The sequence below is a fragment of the Cebus imitator genome, unplaced genomic scaffold (genome assembly GCF_001604975.1).
Source record: "Cebus imitator isolate Cc_AM_T3 unplaced genomic scaffold, Cebus_imitator-1.0 Scaffold844, whole genome shotgun sequence".
NCBI classification, from domain to species: domain Eukaryota; kingdom Metazoa; phylum Chordata; class Mammalia; order Primates; family Cebidae; genus Cebus; species Cebus imitator.
Window position 1 is genome coordinate 83,687 of NW_016108159.1, and position 27,872 is coordinate 111,558.

At 40.4% G+C, this 27,872-nt stretch overlaps 1 protein-coding gene and 1 long non-coding RNA gene across 2 annotated transcripts in view; one reads left to right on the forward strand and one right to left on the reverse strand.

The window, feature by feature from the left end:
- Positions 1–6,003: 6,003 nt before the first annotated feature.
- On the reverse strand, positions 6,004–9,168 carry EZHIP (EZH inhibitory protein). Its single transcript, XM_037735572.1, has 4 exons — positions 9,121–9,168; positions 7,215–7,974; positions 6,960–7,142; positions 6,004–6,581 (listed from the first exon to the last, which is right to left on the reverse strand). Exons 1-4 carry the CDS (start codon positions 9,166–9,168, stop codon positions 6,004–6,006), a joined length of 1,569 nt encoding a protein of 522 aa, XP_037591500.1.
- An 8,399-nt stretch (positions 9,169–17,567) lies between these two features.
- LOC108297787 overlaps positions 17,568–27,872 on the forward strand; it is a 61,155-nt gene continuing 50,850 nt past the window's right edge. The window contains exons 1-2 of the long non-coding RNA XR_001822325.2: positions 17,568–18,026; positions 21,490–21,528. This is a non-coding gene — a long non-coding RNA (uncharacterized LOC108297787). The remainder of the gene's footprint in view (positions 18,027–21,489; positions 21,529–27,872) is intronic.

The window sequence follows — 27,872 nt, forward strand, 5'->3', positions numbered from 1 at the left end:
CACACACACACACACACACACACACACACACACACACACAGAAAACAACAACAACAAAACCACCTGAGATACTGCTACACACCTATTAGAATGTCTAAAATTTTTATATCTGCCCCCATCAATTGTTGGCAAGGCTGTGGAGGGATTGGATTCATACACTTCCAGTGGGAATATAAAACTCTACATACAGTTTGAAAAACAATTTGACCATTTCTTAAAAAGTTTAACAAATATATACCATGACCCAGCTATTTCCCTATTAGGTATCTACTCAAGAGGAAAGAACGCTTGTCTATACAAGTATCTGTATGTGAATATTCATGGAAGCTTTATTTGTAATGGCCCAAACATGAAAACAAATTAAGTATCCATGCATGTGTTTGGATAAATAAAAATTGTGAAATATCCATACAATGGAAGGGAGGAAAGAAGGAGGAGAAGTGGGGAGAGAGGGAGGGAAAGTTGGAGGGAGAAAGAGAAGAGGCAAAGGTAATGGGAAATAAAGTAAAAAGGAAAGAAAGGGAACGATAAAAAGAAGGAAAATTTTTAAAAATCCTAAAGGTTTCTTATGAATGCTTGTAGTTTGTGAAGCACTATCCTTATTTAAGGTTTGTATTGAAAACTGTACTACTTACTATACAAAGTGCTGTAGAAAGAGGAATTGGAATAATTCTTTCAATTCCTTACAGCTGAATATCAGTATCTGGTAACTGACAGAACAAAGCCTCACACATATTGCCTATACAGCTAGTGCTCGACTTCTGACCACGATTGGTTCTGACAGACCGGTCGTAACACGATTTGGTTGTAAGTTGAGTAGGCTATATGCACGCGGAGATGGTAGTGCTGCCGGAAGCTGGTCCGCACTGTCGTACGCCCAGCTGGGCAACATTTGCGCTGCCAGACGCGGAGCAGTCGTGGCTAGCGATTGTGGTCGTAAAGTCCAATGGTCGTAAGTTGCATAGGTCGTAAGTCGATCAATACCTGTACAGATAGTGTCTACAGACTAATGATGCCTACACGACCCCCAAATTGGAAGGCAGATATTTTTTCATATGTATCACAACAGATTAATTAATTCAACAACAATTCAGTTACTCCTACCATATTTTAGGCGTTATTTTGGATTCTGTTTTTTGTAATGACCAGGATAGCATGTTCCTTGCCCTCAAGAATCTCACATTATGTTTGGGAAGGCAGTCACACAATCTGAGAAGCTCAATAAAAGTCTGTAAGTGATGAGTTTGATGGCATTTGCAGTATAGTGTGTTGACGTGAAAATGGAACACAGGAGAGGAGAAGAAAGTGAAGCTGACTGGAGATGAGTGGTCATAGAAAAACAGAGTACCAGGAGAGTAGGCTGTTTGTCTATGTGTGAACATGCTCACTTGAATTTCACAATTCCACTGACTTCTTAGCTCATGTTCTCGGTTTTGCCAATATAAGACCAAGTGATATCTAAGCCTTTTACCTATAAAAATAAAATAATGTAATTAGCTGGCTTCTATTAATCTAACAAGACATTTATTCAAGAAATATTTCTTGAGAGCCTATTTAGCACCAATAACACTGTGTTTGGGAAGCCTTCAGTGTCATGTCCAATGCAGGCCCACTGTGAGGCCAAATCCGAGGCTGAGGGAGTAACAGAAGGTGCCAGTTACACTATGAAGTTAAGATATCAGGAAAACACTGGTTCTTGATGGTTCTGAGAAAAGGATAAAAGGCCACACCCTCTCTGAGTGAAGAAAATTTAGGTAGGGAAATACCTTGGGTTTACACACTTCTTATATATTATTTCCAACACACATTTTGTAAATTAGTTTTTATTCTTTATAGAGCATGTAGCTTGTACTATTACTATTAAGCCAAGAAACAATTCTTTCTGCCTATCAAGGCCCAGGGCCCCTGGGTTCTGGGGACACAGGGAAAATCCAGGCTCATTCAAGTCATCAAAGCTCTCATAGTCTAGTGGGAAGATGGTTATGCAGAAATATAATTTCCAAAATGATGTAATGAGGGCTTTGGCAAGGGTAAGAACAAGAGGCTCTGGGAACACAGAGGAAGGATCCTAAACCACAGCCAAAAGGATGGGTAGACAGAATTAGCACAGGCTCCTCTCAGAGGTTGTGAAAATGAAGTAGATATTATTATCCCCAATTTACAGGTGTGGAAACTGAGGGTCAGAGAGGTTATGAAACTTACTCAAGGTCACACAGCAAGGCAGAGGTGGGGCCAAATTTCAAGTCTAGTCTTCTCCAACCCCAGCGTCTCATGCAGTTTGCATTACCCTAAGCTCACTCTTTTTTTTTTTTTTTTTTTTCTAAGACAGAGTCTTGCTCTGTTGCCAGGCGCCAGGCTGGAGTGCAGTGTTGCAATCTCGGCTCTCTGCAATCTCTGCCTCCTGGGTTCAAGCAATTCTCCTGCCTCAGCCTCCCGAGTAGCTGAAACTACAGGCACGCACTACCACACCCAGCTAATTTTGGTATTTTTTAGTAGAGATGGGGTTTCACCATGTTGGCCAGGATGGTCTCGATTTCTTGACCTCGTGATCCGCCCACCTCGGCCTCCCAAAGTGCTGGGATTACAGGCGTGAGCCACCGCACCCGGCCACCCTAAGCTCACTCTTATGACAATGTCATCTGTTTTTATTACCAGCCACCAGCTACACTTCCTGGTGCTCTGCTTGCTAGAAATATTTTTTTAAAGTGCTAAAAACAGTTTTTGGATCAGCTATATAATTTGTGAAGTCCAGTGAAAAATAAAAATGTGGAACAACTGGTTCAAAAATCATTAAGCATTTAAAATGGCAACAACACATCATTAAAGCAAGCAGGGGCCTGTGCAACTGTACAGGTCATGTGCCCATAAAACCAGCCCTGTTCAGTATAGTAGCTGATTGTGGCAACTTCCAGGGAAAGGCAGCTGAAGGATTTTCGGGTACTTCCAGGTTCCCTGCAGAGGAACCTTGGAGTGAAAGCTGTGCTCAGCTGTGAGGAATGCAGGGCTCTGAAATGGGCCTTTCACCCCTGCCCCTTTCTCAGTTCACAGTTTCTGGGGACTGGACACCATTAGACAGGGGGACACAAAGGGAAACTACAGATAGGGCACATGAATTCCCAGGAAAGACCTGTAATGTTGCTGTTACTTTCCAAACTTGCTCCTGCTTCTTGGTAGATAAACCTTTCCTACACAATCAATTATAACCTCCTGCTACGATTATTTTCATGAGTGACATGAGTTAATGTGATTGGGCTAGAATTTTTCACCTTCCATATGAAGTTTAGGTTGATAGAGTAACTTTACACAATACAAAACCAACACCGTTTCTCATAATAAATAGCAGTAGATGAACATGTCCAAACCATTACCTTCACACTTGGCAAAACAGTAGTACTCTCTGCAGGAGTGTATCATACAGTTTACTCACAAAAGAAGTTAATAACCTCTCAAAGGGCCATGAGAGTCCACAGTTCAATGTGTCTTTCCTCCATATTATATTTTATATAACCTCTCTTCCTCAATGTCTTTATCTATAAAATGGGCTCAATATGAACATCTACTTCCTAAGGTTGTTCTGTGAATTGAGTTAGCATATGTATACTTATATAACATATACAAGCATACTATGATTTTTACCTGTTATATCTGCATGCCACGTATTGTATGAAGACAACTTGCAGTCAATAATGTTAATCCTTGGTGTATTCCATTCATTCGTTAAAATCAATATTTTAAACAAGATACAAACAATGCTGGGAGGAAAATTACTGTTCTCAGAAGCATTCACGTAACTACTGCAAGTATAAATTTGTTAAATTCCTAGAGTTTGTGCCTCCAAGGCTCAATCCTTGTTTTTTTTACATTTTTGCGCAGTGGCCTCTGGTATTGGTAAAAACGTTGCTCAATAGCTTGTGGAAATGTCTTCATATTTTAAAGAACTAAGTACAATAAAGACTGTCCCTCTCAATTTTTGAAACAGCCAGTTAGATTTTCAAGGTATTGTTGTTTTAGGAAAGACCAGTAAAATGTTCTGGTTTTTCCTAAAAAGCGGCAGTCAGAAATATCTGGACACAAGATCATAATCCTAATCAGAATAAGAACCATCTCTACTGGGCACTCACGATGTACAAGACACTGCTGGAAGCACTTAATATCGACCATCCATTTTAATCCTTACAATAATGTTAGAGGATGCACTCTTACTGTGCCCAGTTGACAAATGCAGAAGCTCTGGATCCCAGGTTAACTAACTTGCCTAGGGTCACACAGTGAATCAACAGGAACAACAGAATTCAAACCCAGAAATTCTGACTCTGGAGCCAAGCTCTATTAGCGATGAGATTTGGAAAATCACCAACTTGCTTTGAGCCTCAATTTTCACATCTGTGAAATGGGAATAAATGTAGGCCCTCCAATACTGGGAGGCTGTGACTTGCTGCACTGAAACTGTCTACTTCTTGTCTTAGTCTTTGGATACCTAGAATTACCGAAGAAAAAGAAATAAAACAGAGAGAGAGCTTTTAAAATGTGTTCTTTCCTTAGGAAGGACCTTGCAGATCCCAGAAAGAGTCTTGAAGAATGAGGGTACCTGAAACATTTTCTAGAAAAGTGGCAGGATGTTGGGGCCTGGTGGGCACACAGGTCCCACTTGTCCCTGTGGACTCTTAGCTTTGTGGTGTGAATAAAGCATGAGCAGGACCTGAACAGGACCCTCCAAATTGTGACTAGGGCACTTTTTAGTCAGGTCTATGCCTGTACTGTTCACATACCAGAATAGCAAAGGAGAGGAAAAATATGAGAAGGGAGTGAAAGGGAGTTTCTTTTGCTGGTTTGCTTTTTTTTCACTCTATTCTTTTACTGTGATCTCTATTATGCTCCTACAGCTTAAATTTTTGAAAAATAGCTGAGTTTAATTACAAAAGTAGTTATATGGTCAATGTGGAACTTGTAGAATATAGAAGACCATATCACCAGTTATTAAAGAACCAGATATACACCTTGTTCAGAGCATGGTGTATGCCCATGTATTTCTCTCCAAATGTCGACACACACACACACACTCATATATCTGCTCAAACTCAGTTACAATTATTTTTGTTACACTAAGATTACAGATTAACACATATTTTCACTAAATGTCTGATCATTTTCCCAACAGTTATTAGCCCTGAATCACCTTTCCACATTCTCCCCACCTGCAAAGACCTCAGAAGCCCATTTCCCACACATACACTTTTTTTTTCCTTTAGAAACTGAGACATTCCCCTCTCAAGCTCCTGACTCCTGCGGTTCCCCATTTTCCTGATCCTGGATCTTCCTCCCAGCTTCCCTACTTCCATCTGGGTTATCTTCCCCTCCCTCTCACCCCACACTTCATCATGCCCTGCTTCTTTCCTGACCCTGGATGTCTCCATCACCCCTCCTTTTCTCCAATCACCTTGGGTTAAACCCTGCCCTCTTTTCTTCCCCAAGTTGCTAATCACCTCTGCTAAGAGGGTATATAGAGCCTAAGAAAGAACTTTCTGCACATATCCCCATTTCAATCAGTGGGAATAAATTATTGCTAGAGCAGTATTTTATCTCTTCTCTTACCCAAAGGATAAGCTAGTATGTTAACAATTTTCTTTAATCCTCTAAATAGGATATAGGATTAACGATTTTTTGAACCGCAATAAAAAAACACACCTCTACATTTTTAAAACAAAATCAACACTTTACTAATTAAAACAGTTCATAACAGAAAGCAACTTGGAAAACAGAAGTCTCAGCTCAAGGGCAAAAGCAAACTCTTGAGGAAGAAGGTGGGCCAGAATCAAAGGCCAACAGCAGGTTAAGTGCTAGGTGGTGGAGTCATGGGGAGGGGAGGCTTCAAAACTAAGCAGAATGTTGGTTAACAGCTAGAACTTTGGGAGACCTCGCAGGTAACTACAGGGCAGGCAGCCCATTCACAAAGTAAGTAGATGCTGATTCCTTCTGTGAGTCTTAGAGGATGCTCACAGAAGGTCACAGCTCAGGTAGTGGTGGGGGATGAGCTGTGCTCTCTATTTCTGCCTGCTCTTCTGGAGGGACAGGGCTTGGAGCATAAAGCTCAGGCATCAAGGCACGCCTAAGGCTAGCAGGGCTAGGAGTGGAGATAGATCTCAGGCCCAAAAACTCAGGGGAAGAGGAAGAGGAACTCTGCCCAGAAATCTTAGTTGGGGAGGAGGAAGGACTTGTGCCAGGAGACCTACTTGAGGAGGAGGAGGAGGAGGAGGAACTCTCATCCCACTGCTGAGGGATGGGAATGAAGTACCTCCCAGGGGGTGAGGGTGAGGAGGCACGCATACGGACTGCATGCCAAACAGGTGGGGAAGGACTGCTTGGCACCTCAGGATCAGGAAGGCCTGAGCTGCTCTGAAAGGCAAGCCTTCGTAAGCCAGCCCCACAGGAAGGATTCTCATCAGCTGGCCCAGATAGAGAACGGCGGCTGAGAAGGACTGATCTTCGCTGGGTGGAACGGCTCCGGAGGCCAGTGCCTGGCGTCATGCTGGTGCTGCGACGAGCAGGGGTTGACCTTGCTGTGTGGCTGCGAAGGGCACGGCCTGGCGGATGGCCACGGCATTGGCGCGGAGGGCTTGGCCCGGATGTGCGGCCTCGGAGGGCAGGGCCTGACCCGGAAGCAACTCTGCGGAAAGCGTGGCTGCGGTGATCAGGGCCTGGCGTAGATGCACGGCCTCGCGGAGCCGGGCCTGGCGCAGATGCACGGCCTCGCGGAGCCGGGCCTGGCGCAGATGCACGGCCTCGGCGAGCGGCGCCTGGCGCAGATGCACGGCCTCGCGAAGCGGCGCCTGGCGCAGATGCACGGCCTCGCGAAGCGGGGCCTGGCGCAGATGCACGGCCTCGGCGAGCGGCGCCTGGCGCAGATGCACGGCCTCGCGAAGCGGCGCCTGGCGCAGATGCACGGCCTCGCGAAGCGGCGCCTGGCGCAGATGCACGGCCTCGCGAAGCGGCGCCTGGCGCAGATGCACGGCCTCGCGAAGCGGCGCCTGGCGCAGATGCACGGCCTCCGCGAGCCGGGCCTGGCGCAGATGCACGGCCTCGGCGAGCGGGGCCTGGCGCAGATGCACGGCCTCGGCGAGCGGGGCCTGGCGCAGATGCACGGCCTCCGCGAGCGGGGTCTGGCGCAGATTCAGGGCTTAGATGAGCGGGGTCTGGCGCAGATTCAGGGCTTAGACGAGCGGGGTCTGGCGCAGATTCAGGGCTTAGACGAGCAGGATCTAGATGAATGGCAAATGGTGGAAAAGGAAGGCCTGGCAGGGCGATGAAACGTCGGAAAACAGGCCCTGCAGCAGAGGCATAGCTGAGGAGTGCAGGGCCTGGCTGGGTTGCCTGACTTGACGTAGAAGCCTGGGAACGGCGACGGCTGCTGGGCTGGGACCCTGGAGAAGACGGCGGCAAAAGCCTAGGAAACAGACAACGCCCTGGAGGCTTCTGAGCCCAGGCACCCTGGTCTCGGCAGGGCTGCTTCCTACGACGGTTGTTCCAAGGGCTCTTGGTCCCGGCTGGGTGCTCGGCGTGGCCAGTGGCCTTCGGGGGTGGCCCCACAGCAGCCTGGCTGCCCCCCTCAGGCACCTCACATCCAAGGTCTTCGTGAAGACTGCAGCAGGCCTGGAGGTCAGAATGCCTTTCCGCCGAAACAGGAGCCATGATGGGCAGCCCCGGGTTCTCATCGGCAATGAAAATGGCGGCAGCGGCAGAACCGGCTCTGCTGCTGCTCAGGGCGGCGCAGCCCGAGGGAGACGCGTCGCTGGAGACCGTGGGAATGGAGGCAGCAGGATCTTGATTCCCGGTCCTGCAGGCATCCCCGGAGGCAGGGGCGGCTTCCTTGTTTGGTATTCCCGGCACCTTGTCCCGCTGGTGCTTCTGCTCCGTCTCCATGTTGGACTGGGTGACCGTAATGCCAAGTTCTCCCTCAGAGAGCGACGAGCGCGGCTGCTACTGCTGCCGGAGGAGAGTGCGAGCTGGTATAGCAAGAAGGTGGGTGGAGCCCGGCCAGTGCTTGCCTCTGAATGGTGAGCTAAATGTCACATGACTCTTCTCTCTTCCCCAGAGCCATCCAACTCCGAGCCTTGCAACCCGGAGCCAGGCACCTGTATTCAACCCGGTGTGTGTGCTCCAGCCCTCGGGGATCGATCCTTCGACCCTGGCCGCTGGGTCAATAGTGTGAATCTCCTCTCCTCACACGGGTCCCCTAAGACGTGTGTGTGTGTGTGTGTGTGTGTGTGTGTGATACGTGAATGATTTGAGTCACTCCAAATCGTGGCTGAGGCTTAAATGGTCATTTGAAAGAAATGCCACATTGGCCGGCAGGTTTTATCTCCTAGCCAGGTGTCCCTCCTCGCACCCGGTCAGGACAATGGGCTCATGGATGACGCCCGAGGGATCACTCTGGAACTCCTCCAGGCATCTAGATGACCCTAAGTGGGGTCTGGTGGGTTTCAGGGTTTCACAGAGGCCTGAAGGCGAGAAGAGGGAGGGGCCCACACCGTCTTGGCTCTGGATGTTCAGCACGGCGGCTTCCCTCAGGTCCCACACACCAGAGGGGGATTTAGAACTTAACAGTCAGATGCTTCTCCCTGCCTTGTCCCCTGAGGCACTGTTTGGGATTGCCTAAGGTTAAGGGTAATACCGTCCTTAAATATTTGTAGGGGCTGTGTAGTAATCTGCTAATGAACACACATTAATTTATTTGGCGTGGTCTCTAGTTCCTATTAATATAAATATGCCGTGATGTACAGACTTTGAGTTTAATATTTGGATACTAATTTTTAGTCATTATTTATTACAAAAGGGGACATGTTCAGTCCTCAAAACAGAAAAGCAAATGTAGGAAAACTGTTCCCAAGTCCTCACGCACCAATGGACAAATGCTGGAAATTTTTACTTAGATGTTGGTAGAAAGGCCATACATATATATTTCATAGTTTTTAAAAATTGTTTATTGTATGAAATGGAATAGTGTCTCCATCAGTACTGTGTTGTAACCAGCTTTGGGTTCCAGAAAGTACACTTTCTATGTCAGTAAACAAATTTCTACAAGACCACTTTAAATCACAAAATACTCCATATATAGAGGCTTACATTTTCAAACATTCCCATATTGGCCACCATTTGTGTAGTTTCCAGCATCTTACATCATTGTGAGATACGTCTATCTCGTTAAAAATTGTTCATATCCTTAAATGTGTCATTGTAGATAAATTCCCAGAAGAGAAAATTCTTGGTACAAGTCTATGCATATTTGTACTTATTTTATTTATTTATTTATCTATTTATTTATTTTTGATATGGGGTCTGGCTCTGTCTCCCAGGCTGGAGTGCAGTGGCGCGATCTTGGATCACTGCAACCTCCGCCTCCCAGGTTCAAGTAATTCTCCTGCTTCAGCCTCTGGATTAGCTGGGACTACAGGCGCATGCCACCATTCCTGGCTAATGTTTTTGTATTTTTAGCAGAGGCAGGGTTTCATCATGTTGGCCAGGCTGCTCTCAAACTCCTGACCTCAGGTGATCCGCCCACCTTGGCCTCCCAATGCTGGGATTACAGGCATGAGCCATCGTGCCCAGCCACATTTGTTATTCTTTGATTTAAAATATTGGCAAACCAGTCTCCTGAATGTCACTGTTATAATATTTTTAGCAGAATAAAATCGGATATTTAATGGAATTGGTGAACAATTGGGCTGAAATGCAACTCAAAAACAGAATGGAATGGTATTTGGAGTGTTAAATACTGTAGGATGGAAAATGGATTTGAAATGGTATATAGGATGGGATGAAATGGAGACTGCAATGGAAACTGGAATAAAATGGGGAGTAGAACATGGGTTTGAACAGGATGTGGAATGGAATATTGGAAATTTAATGGGAAAATGGAATGAACAGCAAATGGAAACAAATATCTAATGTCATATGGAATAAAAGAAAAATATATGAGAAAAGGAATGAAGTACAATATGAAATAAAATATTTAAAAAAAGGAAATCAAAATTGGAAGGAATATAGAATGGAACAAAGTGTGCAATGGTCTAGAATAATTGAACTATGAAATATGCAGCATAGATTTTTAAATACCAGAAAAGAATAGAATGAGATTTGGAATGAAATACAGAATACAGTTTATAAAGAATGAAATGGGAATTGAATAAGAATGGAATATGGAAACTGAAATCTTGATAAAATACAGGATGGATGTAAGTGAAGAAGAAAAATGAACAGAATGTCTGCTCATCATTATTCCACAATTCAGTGTCGTGAAACAACATCCATTTTATCATTCCCAGGGATTTTGTACAGCTAGAATTCAGACAGTAGATAGTGGGAATGGATTATCTGTGTTCCTTGATGTCTGGGACTTCAACTGAAACTTGAATGGCTGTGAAATCATGAGAGAAGGACAGCAGTAAATGATGAATCCTATATTTTTACGGATGGTGGTGCCACTTACCAAAACAGGGAAAACTTGTTCAGTTGGAAAGATCGGGAAGATGGTGAGAATCAGTGATTCTGTTATGACCATGTTAACCACTATTCCATGTATAGTCCTAGTAATTTTGGGGTATCAGCCCCACTTATGGCTATTTCCTTTGTTCTGTAGTTCAACTTTCACTACTTTTACAGATCCGATTTTCCTCTTGGGAATCATTTCAGTTTACTGAGAGTTTTCCTCCTTTCTTGAATCTCTGTGGGCCTTAGTCATGGTCCCTGACTTAGTAATAATTAAAATGTTCCCCATCTACCCTTGCTCTCTTTAAAAGAATATATATATATATATATATATATATATATATGTGTCTTCTTTTTTTTTTTTTTTTGCTATCTTCTAAGATCTCAAACTGTAAAGAAGCCCCTCTTTTTAACTCTATTGTCTTCAATACTCTCTCCTTTCTTTTTGCCTCTGTTCCATTTAAAAGTATATATGTATCTATGTGCTCATTAAAAAAATCTGAAAGGGTGATTTTTCATTCTTGTCATACTTCATCTTCTGAAAGATTTCAATGAGCATATATCACTCTTGTTCTAAGAATATACAGCTATTATATTCCTGAAAACAATTACATTTAATCAGGTTTTAAGCTATTGTAAGAAAACAAGCTTTACCAGATAGAATTATAAATTCATAGCACCTTCCAAGATGAAAATTTGATAATATGATGACACATATAAAAAGTTTAAATGAAATTCATAATTCCTCTCCAGGCATGAATTCTAAAAAAAAAATACTCATATATGTTCACAGCGTTATATGCTCAAAGGTGATTATTATAGCAACCGTTATTTTTAAAAATCTGCAACAACCTCAATTTCCAGTAGGATGCTAGATGCCTATAGAATAAACTTATATAGATTTTACAGGATGTTTTTGAAAAGTTTTTAATGCCATAGGAAAATGGCTATGAGATTAAAAAAAAGAAAACCATGATGCACTGTATGTACTATTTACATCTATCTATTTTTACATTTACCTAGTTATTAAAATTTTGTTCATCATAGTACAGTTGTTGTTCTCAGCCAGGGGCACTTTCCCCCCAGGGGAAATTTGAAAATGTCTGAAGAGTACCATAATTAGGAGGAGGAGTTCTACTGGCGTTTAGTATACAGGCATCAGGGATGCTGCTCAACCCCTTCAATGCACAGGCGAGCCTCCAACAACACAGAATTATGTGGTCCAAAATGCCAATTGTGTGAAGTTTGGCAAACCCTGCAGTACAGATTTAGATAACTCAGAAATGAACTCCTGAGCTCAAGTGATCTGACTGCCTTGGCCTCCCAAAGTTCTGGGATTACCGGCATGAGCCACCAGGCCTGGCATGATTGCTAAGAATTTACAAAATTTAAGGTCTGTAATTTCAGCTCATTTAGATGGAGAAATATTCCACAATAATCTATCAGAGATGTTCAAATTTCTAATACAATCATTAATTTCTAAATATTTATGTATTTGTTTAAAATAAAGAAAAACTGATTTATAACACAGTATAGCTGATATATAAAGAGTAGTGTGGTTAACTAACCAGGTCATAGTAATCTCCCTACCACTCTGGTGACTGGTTTGGTAATAGGCATTTCCCACTTGCAGTAAATAAGATATGGATGCTTGTGTTTTAGGGTTTGCGGGGAAAGGTTTCTCAGCTCTTCAAAAAATAAAAGATACAACATGTTTTTTATATTAAAAAATTAAAGAATATATCTCAAATATTAGAATTAATAAATGATTTGGTATAATCACTGGACATAAGGTCAATATTACACAATGGAATTGTATTTCCACATATTAGCAGTAAAAATTATAAAATTTTAAAAATGCCATTTCCTATAGCATCAGAAAATATCAAATACCTAGGAACAAATCTAATAAAAAATTCATAAGACATTTGTCCAGAAATCAACATGACATTTCTTAAATAAAGAAGCCCTACATTAATCAGAGATATGTCATGTTTGTAGATTAGTCTAATTTTATGAAAATTAAATCAGAGAAAATTCTCATCCAAATAATCTATGTATTCAATGCAATGCAAATCAAAATCTCAACAGATTGTTTGAAAATGGAAATCAACAAACTGATTCTAAAATATGTATGGATATCAAAGATCTAAGAACAGCCAAAGCCATCCAGAAGAAGAAATTTGAAGAACTTTCAGTCAGAAAAGCCATAATAATTAATATGATTTGTGTACAAGAATATTTTGTTATGCAGGAATAAGTATATATATGTTTAGGTAAATAGATAAATAGACCAATAGGACAAGAAAAGAGTCCACAAACAGACACACAAGTATGGTCACCTCATTTACAACAAAGATACCAATACAGTGCTCAGGGAGAAAGTTAATCATTTAAGTAAGTGGAACTGGACAAATTGGATATACAGCCATGTAGCAAAAATAACTTTGGCTCCCAACTTATGCCATACACAAAAATCAATTCCAGAAGATATAGCTTCTATAAAATAATATATAAGCATATCTAGATGACCTTGGGGTAAATTATATCTGAAACAACAGAAAAACCGCTAATGATAAAGGAAAATATTAACTACAGCTAAACACTCATGCACGCACACATTCAGAAAACGTTTCATGTACAGAATAAAGAATAAAAGTAAATGCAATTCAACACTGGCACAATATTTCAACAGGTACTTCACAAAATAGGATATTAAACTGACAAATAAAAGACTGCCCAAAATAAGTCACCATGGATATGTAAGTTAAAATCGCAAGACGACATCAGCAAACATCTATCAGAATAGCCAGAATGACTATCAATATGAGGAGCTGGGGAGGGTATAAAGGAACTGAAACTCTAACTGCCAGTAGGAGTGTAAATTAGTACCCTTGGAAAACTGCTTGGCAGTACCTATTAAAGCTGAATTTATGCATTTTCTATAACCCAGCAATTCCATCTGTGTTACTTTTCTGTACCTGCATAACCAATCATCACAAATTTAATGGCTTTATTTTTTTATTTAAACATTGTGCATTTATTTAAGCTCCCAGTTCTACAGGTTTACAGTGCCATGCATGGTATGGCTTGGTACTCTGTTCAGGTCTCACAGAGTGAAATCAGCCTGTGCTATCTGTCAGTCAGTCTGTGTTTCTTTCTGGGGACTGAGGAGGAATATATTTCCAAACTCATTCAGGTAACTGGCAGATTTCAGTTCCATTTTTAGCTGCTAGAGGCCTCATGCAGTTCTTTGCCACATAGAGCTCTACATATTCCTCCTCACACTTCTAATCTTCCAGGAAGGGTTCAGGCCGTCTTAAGGGCTCACTTACTTAGGTCTGGCCCACACCGGCCAACCTCCTTATTTTGAGGTTCACTGATTTGGGAGCATAATTCATCTGCAAGATCTTTCCCCATATAGTGTAACATAATCAAGGGAGTGGTATCTCATCATATTCACAGGCCATTCTTACACTCAACAGAAGAAGTTCATGTAGATCAGAGATCATTAGAGGCCATCTTAGAATTCTGCCTGCCTCAGCCTGCCCTCTGGCTCTCAGTGATCCAGTCTTTCCCACATACAAAATACATCAAATCCATCCCACAGTCTCCAAATTTCTTTGTATTACAGCATCAGCTCAATTCCAAAGCTCATCTGAATCTCATCATCTGAATCATTAACAGATGAGATTCCTGGGTATGATCCTATCCAGTAAAACTCCTAGGGCAAAAATCCCTCTCCAACTTCGGACCATCAGCACTAAAGTGACAAGTTATCTTCCCCCAACACCACCACATACAATAATGGGACGGGCATAGGATAACATCTATAAACATTCTGTTTTATATGGAAGGGGATGGAAGGCAGAAAAGAGGAGTCCCAAAACAGTTTGGATATCCAGCTGACTTCTACTAACAGCTGTCCAAGGCAATTTAGGCTTTCCCTACCATGCATCTCAAAATTCCTCCACCCTTTGCTTGCTTTCCCGTTCCAAAGCCACATCCACATTTTAAGGCATTTACAGTGACTACACCTCACATCCAGATATCAAAATCTATAGTGGTTTCTATTGGTGTGAAACACATTGCTACAGCCTTAGCAGCTTGCACCAACACTCATTTATTAGCTCACAGTTGTGTAGGTCAGAGTTCTGTGCACTGTGTGACTGCTTTCCCCGCTCAAGATCTCACAGGATGAGATGCTCTTGGACTTCCTGTGTTCCTTTCTGGAGTCTCTGGGGAAGAAGCCCTTGCAGACCCATCTATGTTGCCAGCTGAGTCCAGTGCCCTGTAGCTGTAGGACTGAGGCCCCTCCACTGGTTTGCTGGCTGTCAATAGGGGGCAGCAACTCATCACCTAGAGGACACCTGCAGTTCCTTGTCATGTGGCCCCTCCAAATGCTCTCTCATGTTTCAAATCTCTCAGCAAAAACCTGGGCCCTTGTAAGTGTTCACCTAATTAGGTAGGTCTTGCTCACCCACTTTAAGGGCAATTGATTTGTGACCTTAATTACATCTGTAAGATCCTTTTTGCCATATGAAGTAATATAATCATAAAAGTGAGATCTCAAAATATTTACAGGTTCTACCCACACCCAATGGAAAGAGATTATACCAAGACAGGAGTCATTGGAGATCATCTTATAATTCTGCTTACTGCACAAGTATATATCCAACAGAGATACATAAACCTGTATTCCAAAAGACATGATAAGGATGTTCGCGGTGGCATTATTGGAAATAGTCACAAACTAGAAACAATCTAAATATATATCAACAGTTGAATGAATAAATGGTGGTATATTCATACAATGGAATACTATTCAGGAATGAAACAAGCAAATTTCCCTACATGCAACAAAATGTACAGATCTCAAAAGCATTCATATTGAGCAAAAGAAACCAGGCATAAAATGTACATAATTTATAATTCTGTGTGTGTAAAGTAAAAAAAGCGGGCAAAACTATTCTATAGTGACATAGGTCAGAACAGTGCTTGACTTTCAGGGGTAATGACTAGGTATGGACATAACACAGGTTTCTGGGGTGCCAGTAATGTTCTATATTTTGGTCTCACTGTTATTACATGCAAGGGTTCACTTTGTAAAACATCATCAATTTGTTATCCTATATGATTTACACAATATTCTATTTAAATGTTGTATTTAAATGATAAAAAAGATAACAGAAAGAAAAAAATTGTATGAAAGGCAAGAAGAGTTGACAGAAATATGACTGACTCACAATCCCTTATGGGCAAGTCTAACGTCCAAAGTGCTTTGAAAAACATACTTTTCCTGACTAATTTGTCCATAAAACCTGATTTGAACTGATGAGACGATATTTGTAATTTTTAGATCTTGGAGTGAATATTGGTATGTTTCACTGCAAAACTATCATTGCATTAGATTCCACAATATTACTACAGGCCTTGACGTGAATATTATGTATGTATGGGAACCATTTGGTCCCAACAGTTTCATAGAAGGGATTGTGGATGTGTAGTAGCTGAGGATTTTAGTAGGCAAGAACTTAGAATGACTGCAGAGTGCATCAGTTTGATTGAATTTATTGAGTTCTTTGTTCAGTACCTCAGATGATAGGATTTTTTCTCCTTTGACTTATAATGGGTTAATTAAAATATTTCCTAGTATTACACCATGTTCTCATGACTAGGAAACTACCAGGATGTGATAGATTTGTATATACAGTTGAATTTTATGGACTTAAACTTTATTAATTAAAAATTAAATGTAAGTTAATAAGTGAGAGAGATCCACATCTTTCTTTGTGTGTGGTGGACTATCTCTGCCAGGTTTTGGAATCAGAGTTTAGACTTCCTTCATTAAACAAATTTGGAAGATTTCTGTCTTTGCTTCTAGACTCTAAATCACTTTTTTGTTGGCTTAGGGATCTGTGATTCCTCAAAAGAATTGAAAGATTGTATTCAACTCTCCTTGTGCTTTTATCAGTAATTTTGGTTCCCAATCCTAGTGGAACAGTAACACCATTTTTCTGATAAAGGCATAGCTATTCAAAAATGTGTAGAGGGAGAAGGTATACATAACATCAGATGGATTTGTGAGACTACCAGTTCCACCACTTAGTGTCTGAGTTTCAGCAATTTACCTAATCTTTTGAGCTTTAGTGTCTTCATCTGGGAACTGGGAATATAGTCCCTTCCCTTGCATTGTTTCCTCTAAATTTTGCGAAGTGCAATTTAAAAATTATTACTTAAGCCAATTAATGTTCAAACAGTAACATCTGGATCAAAAGTAAAATGTGCATGTTAATTTACAAACAGTCACAACTAACATTAACAGTAAGTGGTAATAACTGTTTTAGGAATTGTATGTATTTTTGAGCATTTATTTAATCTTGAAATTAAGCTTGATATTTCTATGTATTTTTCTATGTAGAATTTCTACAGATTATTTCTACATAAAATGCATCACTTATTCTTTAATTTTCTCAAAATAACATACATACATGACCTTAAAAGTTCTTAAAGAATAATAGTAGCCTTTAATGAAACCAGAAATCATTTGATTCTAAATCCATATTCGCCCCCACTTCTGCTCTGGCTCCCTGAGAAAACTTCTTTCAACTTTTTTTTTCTGTTTCTCAGGCATTTACCATATTTCTAAATCACAGGGCTTATACTGATTGTAGTATATTGCAAAATGGTCACAAGTGAGACTTTTGGTTTCAGCTCTTTCATTGTAAAGAAGCTGGAAATTGTCACCCCACCTCCTTCTTCTAACAAGAAAAAGCTGAACAAACTGAATCAATGGCTTAAATAAAAAACTTATCGGAGAATTGAGGTTGCAGGGTAAGCCATTACTCTGAAAGACCGATCTAAGAAGTCACTTAAATGGTAAATTTCCTGAATAGCTTCGGGCTGAATGTGGACTAGCATGACAGTAAGGGGTCCTCTACATGTTCATGGGCTTTACCTTTAGGAAAATGTTCCCTTGTCCAGGCAGTGAGGGGTGACGCCGTACACCTGGCGTCAGAGACAGCTGTGTGGCAACTCTTCAACCCACACCTCCTGCGGAAACTTCAGCGCCGGTGTGTGTTGGGTCGGTGATAATGCTTTCATGCTTTCTGTGCCCTGGAGGAGCGTGAAGCCGGAGGTTGCTAAGTGGAGTGTAGGTGCTGCTACTTCTGGCACAAACTGCAGTTGTAATCCAGGATTCACGGGCCTGTAGGGGCTCAGACTTCAAATTGAACCGCGCCTCAGCGGCAGTCCCAGGTACAATAAACGAGGCCCAGCTACCAGACGGCGTCCAGCAGGACCTTGGCGGCGCCCTAGCCGCTAAGCCTCAGACACTGCGCGCCCAGGTTCATCTTATTGGTGGACGCCGCGGGCCCGCGAGTTCGGAGCGGCGCGTACAGCTGTGGGTCTTTGGAGCCGGCCTCGCTAGCCTGCCAGCTTCTTTTCGGTGGTGCTCTTTGCTACCGCTAGCTTCCTGACCCCGGCTTGGACAGCAGGCTGCGGAGCGCCCCTGGCGCCAGGTGACCGAGGTGGCTGCGCAGAAGGTATGGCACGGGTCGGGGAGAGGAGCAAGCGGAGGAACGATCCCTGGGTTGCTCTTTGCTGCATGGTTGGGTGGCGGTTCTCTTTCCTACTCTGCCCATGGCATCCTCAGCCCTGAACGTAAATCCGGCCCAATCGTGGCCCTGCAGCGTGGGCGGCTCAGGTGGGTGTTTGCGGGGGAGGGGAGTTTCCGGTTCTAAGAACTTACTGGGCTGCTGCTTTGTTTGTATTACCAAAATTGGCCACTTGTTGAAAATGACTCTACGAGACCCTTCCCTTTGTTTTAAAATGAGAGCTTTACTGGTATAACATGTTGGTAAAATATATTTGCAGCTCCTTTTCCAAGAGAGATTTTTACATTGTCCACCATACCTGGAGATTGCCTATGCTGTCGTCCTTGTGTGTACTGACATTACATACCCAGAGTTTCCAGCTCATTCTGTTACATACCGGCCCTGTAACCATGGAAATGGCTCCGAAGTTCTCTGGTTCCCAGTAATCTTATACTTTAAAAAAGGGAATAATATATCCTAAATACAGCAGAGAGTAAATGCAAGAATTTATTTGAAATAACACAGCAGAAAGGAACTGGATATATTATATATATGTGTGTATATATATAATATATATACATATTTCTAAATTTTTTTTTCAATAAGTTTTCAGTTTTCATTGGATTTATTTTTAGTTTTTATGCCAAGATTCAGGAAGTGTTCTAGTTGCTGGATGGATAAAAGCCAACATAACTTCATCCTTTTCCTCAAGCGTCTCACAGTCTTGTGTGGTAACCATACACACAGAAAAATTACATGAAAGGGCTTAAAGTGAAGAATTAGAAGTCTTTTAGGAGTATAAGGAGAATGCATATTGAGACACAAAGAGAAAAGCTGCAGACTGAGATGGACTGGGGATGAATGGTCAAAGAAGAAACAGGAAACTTGAGAGAGCTGTCTCATTGTGAGTGTAGGACTCATCTGTTTTTGACAATTCCACTAATCTTTGGGTTCACATTCTTTGTTCTTTCAATGTAACCCATAATGACATCTATGCCTTTCATCTGTAAAATAACAAGAACAGTGGGCTCTAGGAACACAGACTAAGACCCTTTAACCACAGCCAGAGGTAGGTGGGTAGGATTAGCATAGGCTCCTCTCAGAGGATGTGATTGCGAAGTAGATACTGTTATTATCCCAATTTACAGAAGAGTTGTCTGAGAGCCAGAGAGGTTATGTAACTTGCCCAAGGTCTCACAGCAAGACAGAGGTGGAAACCATTTTCAACCCCAGATCTGTCTGGTCCCAGTGTCTCATGCGGTTTGCATTACCTTGAGCTCACTCTTAGTGACAATGTCATTAGTTTTTAATCTCAGCCACCAGTTCCAGGCACTGCTTGCCTTGGAATTGTTAAAAAAAAAAATAATTGCTGAATACAGTGAAGTAACTTATTGGAAGACATCTTCCAAGGAAAGATCCCAAATACTGACACTTTATTGGAAACAATGACTTAAGTGATAGGACCAGGATTGGAGTGCACGTTTGTCTTATCTGACTCCAAAGCCTATGTCATTTTCATAACACTGACATAACACTACGTGTGTTAGTGTATAATGTTAAATCCCCTTTTGTTTTTTTTTTTCTCTTTAGTGAAGCTGAAAATTCACCAGGATTGGGCGAGATTTTTTTTTTTTTTTTTTTTTTTTTGTTTATTTAATTTTCCCTTTTTTTGTTAGTTTTTTTTTTTTTTTTTTTTTTTGAGGCAGAGTCTTACTCTGTCACCCAGGCTGGAGTGCAGTGGTGCCATCTTGGCTCATTGCAACCTCCACCTTCTGGATTCAAGTGATGCTCGTGTGTCAGCCTCCCAAGTAGCTGGGATTACAGGAACCACCCAGCATGCTGGGCTACTTTTTGTACTTTTAGCAGAGAGATGGTTTCGCCATGTTGGCCAGGCTGGTCTTGAACTCCTGACCTCAGGTGATCTGCGTGCCTTGGCCTCCCAGAGGAGGGATTACAGGTGTGAGCCACCATGTCCAGCCTGAGGTTTTTGTTTTAAATAGAGTTTTAGAATGATATTTTAATTCTCAGAATTTATTTTTCCTACCTCAGCTACACTCTACTTAGTTTCTTTGTAAAAATACATAAATGTTCTTTATTTGATGTATACAATTAATTGTAACAACTATCATTTACTCATCCACTATATATTCTTGTAGCACCTTTGAAATAAGTAGTATTATCCCTATTTTCTGTAATAATAATTGCTAACTTTAATGACCGTCTAACGTTTGTATAGTGCTATTCTATCAGGTTTCATCCCAATTTTTTTTCTTCTTCTTTCTTTTTTCCCCCCTTCTCTTGATGCCTATGTAGTTGTGACCAGTTTCATCTCAATTTAATTCTTCCAGACGCTCTAAGAGAGATGAATTATTATGGAGCTTATTTTTCAAATGAGAGAACTGAGGTACAGAGAGGGTCAGAAAATTTCTTATGGTCACACTAGAAGTTAGTAGCGAAGCTGAAGTGAACCAGGCAATCTGACCCTGGAGTCATGTGTTTCTCTCTCCCACTTACTTACTCATAAGTGCACCATGAGTCAATTCACTACATGGAGGAGGACATATGAGCTTGGTCAAGCCCCTCTGCTGTGAAGTTGGCAGCAGAGATTCAAATCCAGGTATGTGTGATTCTAGATCACACATACTCTACTCCCCTTGTTCCTTTCCCTCAAAATGGTTGCCCCTTCTATTCTATTTCATTGACACTGTACAGTAAGCAGATATTTATTAAACATCTACAGTAGAGTGAGGCTTAGAGAGGAAAATCAGAGAAATAGCTCTGCCCTGCAAGCTGTTGCAATCTACTGGGAGAGACAAACACATAAAGAGATAATTTTATTAGAGTGTTGTAAATGTTATGGTAAAGAAAGACTTTCTGGAAGAGGTGGCACTTCATTTATGTGTAAATGGATAAGCAGATGGTTTAAGGGATGTGGGGGTAATTCAGACAAAAGAAATGTATGAGCAGTGGCTCAAAGATTGGAAATAGAATGGTGTGTGGGTGAAGGGGAGCTACAAATACATGTGTTAAATGTGAATGGGAAAGGTGTAGGGCAATGATTTTAATGAGGTTAGCAAGAGTAAGATTATGAGGACCCTTGAATGCCATGCTAAGGACTCAAAGACATATATCATGTCACCTCTACTGTAACCTTCCTTCCCAATTCCGATTCTTGGCGTCTCAGAACTTCCTGAGGCTTGATAGAACAGAATATAAGAGAATGATAGTTTTGGTTCCTAGTGGGTAGAGTGGGGAGGGACATCCAGAAGGAATGAGCCAGTAGGCAGGAAAGCGTACAGGTAGGGACTACATAATGGAAGGGTTTATATCAGTGTGTCAGAGAAAGAAGATGCAAGAGATTGCCGTTTTACTGAAATCCTCATTCTTATTCTCATTCATTCTTATTCTGAAGTTTCCACGATGCCTGCGGAAGTTCTAAGCCTCACATCTGGTGAGTATGAAAGGAGTATGTGTGTGTGTGTGTGTACATATGTAGGATAGAACAAACCTGAAGCTAAGTCTGATTTCTAGATCTAGGTTGGTATAGAGGGAAAAATAATTGGCTTTGGTGGCATAGGAGCCAGGTGATGGGGTGGGGAAGAGCTAACTTACACTTAACATATCTCTATCTACATTTTTCCCAGTAAGAGCATGAGGCTAAAAGTAAGTCCGGTATTCAGAAGGGAATTGCCAGTGTTTGCTTCCATCCCTGAACAGCCAACCAGGGATGCACCTTTTGACTTACACATTCTTTTAGTAGCTATAGTAAGTCTTGGTTGTGCTCTGATCTGGAAGCCAGTAAAGATACATAAATTTATGCAAATCATAAGTTCACAAGCTGATGGTTTTTCTTTTTTTTTTTTAATTTTAATTTTTGTGGGTACATATTAGGTGTGTGTATTTATGGGGTACATATTTTGATACAGGAATACAATGAATTGTAATCAGGGAAAATAAGGTATTCATCACCTCAGACATTTACCCTTTCTTTGTGTTCCAATGCAATTATACATTTTTATTTATTTTAAAATGTATAATAAATTGTGGACTACCGTCATCCTGTAGTGCTATCAAATCTGGATCTTACTGATTCTATGATTTTGTCCCTGTTTACCATCGGCACTCACTCATTCCCACCCACTACCCATCTTGGCCCCTGGTAACCATTACTCTACTCTCTATGAGTTCAATTGTTTAAGTTTTTAGCTCCCACAAATAAGTGAGAACATTCAAAGTTTGCCTTTCTGTGCCTGGCTTATTTTACTTCACATAATGACCTCTAGTTCCAGCCATGGTGCAAATGACAGGATCTCATTCTTTTTCGATGGCTGAATAGTACCCCACTGTGTACATGTACCGCAGTTTCTTTATCCATTAATCTGTTCATCTGGATACTTAGGTTGCTTCAGGGTCTTGGTTACTGTGAATAGTGTAGCAATAAATATGGGAGTACAGATACCTCTTTGATATACTAATTTCCTTTCTTTGGGGTATATATCTAGCAGTTGGATTGTTGGATCATATGATAGTTCTATTTTTAGCTTATTGAGGAACTTCCAAACTGTTCATCATGGTGGTTGTACTAATTTACATTCCCACTAATAGTGTATGATGATTCTTTTTTCTCCACATCCTCGCTAGCATTTATTGTTGTCTATCTTTTGGGGAAAAAAATGTTATTTTAATGAGGTGAGATGATATCTCATTGTAGCTTTGATTTGCATTTCTCTGATAATCATTGATGTTGAGCACCTTTTCCTATGTCTGTTTGCCATTTGTATGTCTTATTTTGAGAAATGTCCATTCAGATCTTTTGCTCATTTTAATTGAATTATTAGACTTTTTGCTGTTGAGATATTGAACTCCTTATATATTCTGGTTATTTATTTATTTATTTTGAGACAGAGTCTCACTCTGTCACCAGGTGCCAAGCTGGAGTGCAGTGACATAATCTCGGCTCACTGCAACCTCTGCCTCCTGGGTTCAAGCAATTCTCCTGCCTCAGCCTCCCAAGTAGCTGGGACTACAGGCGCACGCCATCGTGCCCAGCTAATTTTTGTATTTTTAGTATAGACGAGGTTTCCCCATGTTGGCCAGGATGATCTCGATCTCTTGATCTTGTGATCCGCCCGCCTCAGCCTCCCAAAGTGCTGGTATTACAGGCTTGAGCCACCGCACCTGGCCTATATTCTGGTTATTAAGCTCTTGTCGGATGGTTTGCAAATATTTTCTCCCGTTTTGTGGGTTGTCTCTTCATTTTTTGATTGTTTTCTTTGCTTTGCAAAAGCTTTTGAACTTGATGTGATCCTATGTGTCCATTTTTGCTTTGGTTGCCTGTGCTTATGGGGTATTATTCCAGAAATCTTTGCCCAGTCCAATGTCCTGGAGAGTTTTCCCCATGTTTTCTTTTAGTAGTTTCATAGTCCAAGGTCTTAGTTTTAAGTCTATAATTCATGTTGATTTGATTCTTGTATTTGTTGAAAGATAGGGTTCTAGTTTTATTCTTCCGCATATGGATATTCAGTTTTCCTGGCATTATTTATTGAAGAGACTGTCCTTTCCTCAACGTATATTAAGGCACTTTTGTTGAAAATGAGTTCACTGTAGATGGATAGAGTTATATCTAGGTTCTCTCTTCTATTCCATTTGTCTATGTGTCTGTTTTTATGTCAGCACCATGCTGTTTTGGCTACTGTATCTCTGTAGTAAGTATAATTTGAAATCAGGTAATATAATTCCTCTAGTTTTGTTCTTTTTGCTCAGGATAGCTTTGGCTAATTGGGGTCTTTAGTGATTCCACATAAATTTTAGGATTTTTTTGTTTGTTTCTGTGAAGAATGTCACTGGTATTTTGGTAGGGATTGCATTGAATCTGTAGATTGCTTTGGGTACTGTGAACATTTTAACCTCATTAATTCTTCCAATCCATGGATGTGGAAGATATTTCCATTTTTTTTGTATTCTCTTCTATTACTTTCATCAACGTTTTATTTTTATTGTAGAGATCTTTTACTTCTTTGGTCAAGTTAATTCCTATGTATTTAATTTTATTTGCAGTTATTGTAAATGGGACTACTTTTTAATTTCTTTTTCAGATTGTTTGCTGTTGGCATATAGGAGTGCTACAGATTTTTGTGTGTTGATATCGTATCTTGGAACTTTACTGAATTTATCAGTTTTAATAGGTCTTGGGTGGAGTCTTTAGGTGTTTCCAAATATAAGATCATATCATCTGTAAACAAGGATAATTTGATTTCTTTCTTTCCAATTTGGATGCCCTTTATTTCTTTCTGTAGTCTGATTGTGCTAGATAGGACTTCTGGCACAGTGTTGAAAGCGGGCATCCTTTATCATGTTCCAGTTCTTAGAGGAAAGGCTTTTGCTTTTTCCTTATTCAGTGTGATACTAACTGTCAGTCTGTCGTATATGGCTTTTATTGTGTTGAGTGTGTTCCTTCTATCCTCAGTTTTTTTGAGAGTTTTATCATGAAGGAATGTAGAATTATATCAAATGTGTTTTCAGCATCAATTGAAATGATCATATAGATTTTCCCCTTCATTCTGTTGATAGGATGTATCACATTGATTGATTTGTGTGTGTTGAATCATCCTTGCATCCCTGGGATAAATCCCTTTTAGTAATAATAAATGATATTTTTAATGTGTTGTTGAATTTGGTTTGCTAGCATTTTGTTGAGGACTTTTATATCAATATTCACCAGAGATATTGGCCTGTAGTTTTCTTTCTTTTGATGAGTCATTGTTTTTGGTATCAGGGCAATACTGGCCACATAGAATGAGTTTGGAAATATTCCCTGCTCCTCTATTTTCAAGATAGCTTGAGTAGAACTGGTATTAGTTCTTCTTTAAATTATTGGTAAAAGTCCACAGCGATGTCATTGGATCTCAGAGTTTTCTTTGCTGGCAGACATTTTACTTACAGCTTCTCATTACTTGTATTGGTCTGTTCTGATTTTAGATTTCTTCATGGTTCAATCTTGATAGGTTGCATGTGTCTAGGAATTTATCAATTTCTGCTAGAATTACTAATTTTTTGGCATATAATTTATCATAGTAGCCTATAATGATTCTCCGAATTTCTGAGGTATTGGTTTGTAATGTCTCCTTTTTCATCTCTAATTTTATTTAATTGGGTCTTCTCTTTTTCTTGGTCTGGCTAAAGGTTTTCTGATTTTGTTTATCTTTTCAGGAAACCAACTTTTTTATTTATCTTTTGTATCTTTTATTTCTATTGTATTTATTTCTGCTCTGATTTTTATTATTCTACTAATTTTGGGTTTGGCTTGCTCTTTTCTAGTTCTTTAAGAGGCATCATTAGGTTGGTGATTTGAAATTTTTTTAGTTTTTTGATATAGGCACTTATAAGTATAAACTTTCTTTTTAGTACTTCTTTCACTGTATCTCACAGGTTTTGCTATGAGATATGATCTCATCCCAATTAAAATGGCTATTGTCTTTTTAACTTTTATTTTAGGTTCACGGGTACATGTGCAGGTTTGTTATATAGGTAAACTCATGTCATGGGGATTTTGTGTACCTATTAGTTCATTACCCAGGTACTAAGCACAGTACCCAGTAATTATTTTTCTCTAATCCTCTCTTTCCTCCCACCTTCCTCAAGTAGGGCCCAGTGTCTGTTGTTCCCCTTTTAAGGTCAATTTGTTCTCATTATTTAGCTTCCACTTATAAGTGGGAGCATGTGGTATTTGGTTTTCTGTTATTGTGTTAGTTTGCTAAGGATAATGGCCTCTAGCTCCATCAATTGTTCCTGCAAAGGGCATGATATCATTTTTTTTGATGGCTACCTAGTATTTCATGGTGCATGTGTACCACACTTTCTTTATCCAGTCTACTGTTGATGGGCATTTAGGCTGATTTGATGTCTTTGCTATTGTGAATAGTGCTGCAGTGAACATACACATACATGTGTCTTCATGTTAGAAAAATTTATATTCTCTTGGGTATATACTCAGTAATTGGATTGTTGAGTCGAATGATAGTTCTGTTTTATTTCTTTGAGGAATTGACACATTGTCTTTCATAGTGGTTGCAGTAATTTGGATTCCCACCAGCAGTGTAGAAATGTCCCTTTTTCTCTGTAGCTTGTAGCATCTGTTATTTTTTGACTTTTCAACTGTTGCCATTCTGACTGGTGTGAGATGATATCTCATGTGGTTTTGATTTGCATTTCTCTAACAATCAGTGACATTGAGCTTTTTTACTTATGCTCGTTGGCTGCATGGATGAAAATCTTCTTTTGAGAAGTGTCTGTTTATGTTCTTTGCCCACTTTTTAATATTTTTTTCTTGTAAATTTGTTAAAGTTTCTTATAGATACTGGATATTAGACCTTCATCAGATGCATAGTTTGCAAATATCTTCTCCCATTCTATAGGTTATTTATTCACCCTGTTGATAGTTTTTTTTGTTGTTGTTGTTCTACATAGGGTCCTCAGGTTAACTGGAACTCATTTGTCACTTTTTCTTTTGTTGCGATTGCTTTGGATGTCTTGTCATGTCTTTGCCAGTTCCTATCCAGAGTGGTATTCCTAGGTTATATTCCAGTGTTTTTATGGTTTGGGGTTTTACATTTAAGTGTTTAATACATCTTGAGTTGATTTTTATATATGGTATAAGGAAGGGTTCCAGTTTCAGTCTTCTGCATATGGCTAGCCAGTTATCCCAGCACTATGTATTGAGTAGGAAGTCCTTTTCCCATTGCTTGTTTTTGTTAGCTTTGTTGAAGATTAGATGGTTGTTAGTGTGCACATTATTTCTGGAACCTCTATTCTGTTCTATTGGTCTATGTGTCTGTCTGTTTTTGTACCAGTACCATGCTGTTTTGATCACTGTAGCCACGTAGTAAAGTTTGAAGTTGGATAACATGATGCCTCCAACTTTGTTCTGTTGCTTAGGATTGCCTTGGCTATTCAGATTCTGTTTTGATTCCATATGAATTGTAAAATAGTTTCTTCTAGTTCTGTTAAGAATGCTGTTGATAGTTTGATAGGAATAACATTGAATCTATAAATTTCTTTGGGCAGTATGGCCTAAAGTCACTATTATTAAAAAGATGAAAGATAATGAATGCTGGCAAGGATGCAGAGAAAAGGGAATACCCATTGATAGGGTTTGGCTCTGTGTCCCCACCCAAATCTTTTTTTTTGCAGTTAGCTTATTTATTTCAGATTCACCTACTTGATAATTTTTGTGTTGATTTTTTTGGTCGGTAGCATTTATTGAATACCTTGTATATTCCAGGAAACATTACAGGCATTGGAGATAGAGTGGTGATACATTGTACATGGGTCCTATCTTGTTGGAATTAACTATATATCAGTCATAATCAACTATGATAATCTTGAAGACTGTACAAGTATGTAGAACATTTGGTTATGTATTTTTCAATTATTGACATTTAAAAATATATTTATATAGAGGTTATAAACATAGTACAGAGCATTCTTTTTTATGTTATAATACCTCATTATCATTTTATTTATTTATTTTTTCCCCATTTATTTTATTGCATTTTAGGTTTTGGGGTACATGTGAAGAACATGCAAAATTGTTGCATAGGTACACATGTGGCAGTGTGATTTGCTGCCTTCCTCCCCATCACCTACATCTGGCATCTCTCACCTTGCTATCTCTCCCCAGCTCCCCACGCCCCACCGTCCCTCCCCTATGTCCCCCCAACTGACCCCAGTGTGTAGCGCTCCCCTCCCTGTGTCCATGTGTTCTCATTGTTCAACACCCGCCTATGAGTGAGAACA

Bases quoted from the DNA above. Each gene is read 5' to 3' on its own strand.
- EZHIP (XM_037735572.1), bottom strand. From the start codon at position 9,168: ATGCTGGAAACTACACAAATGGTGGCCAATATGGGAATGTTTGAAAAT. The intron at 7,975-9,120 runs GTAAGCCTCTAT...CGGCAGCAGTAG, and splicing joins ATATGGGAATGTTTGAAAAT to CAGCCGCGCTCGTCGCTCTC. The intron at 6,582-6,959 runs GCGCCGCTTCGC...GCCATCCGCCAG, and splicing joins AGGCCGTGCATCTGCGCCAG to GCCGTGCCCTTCGCAGCCAC.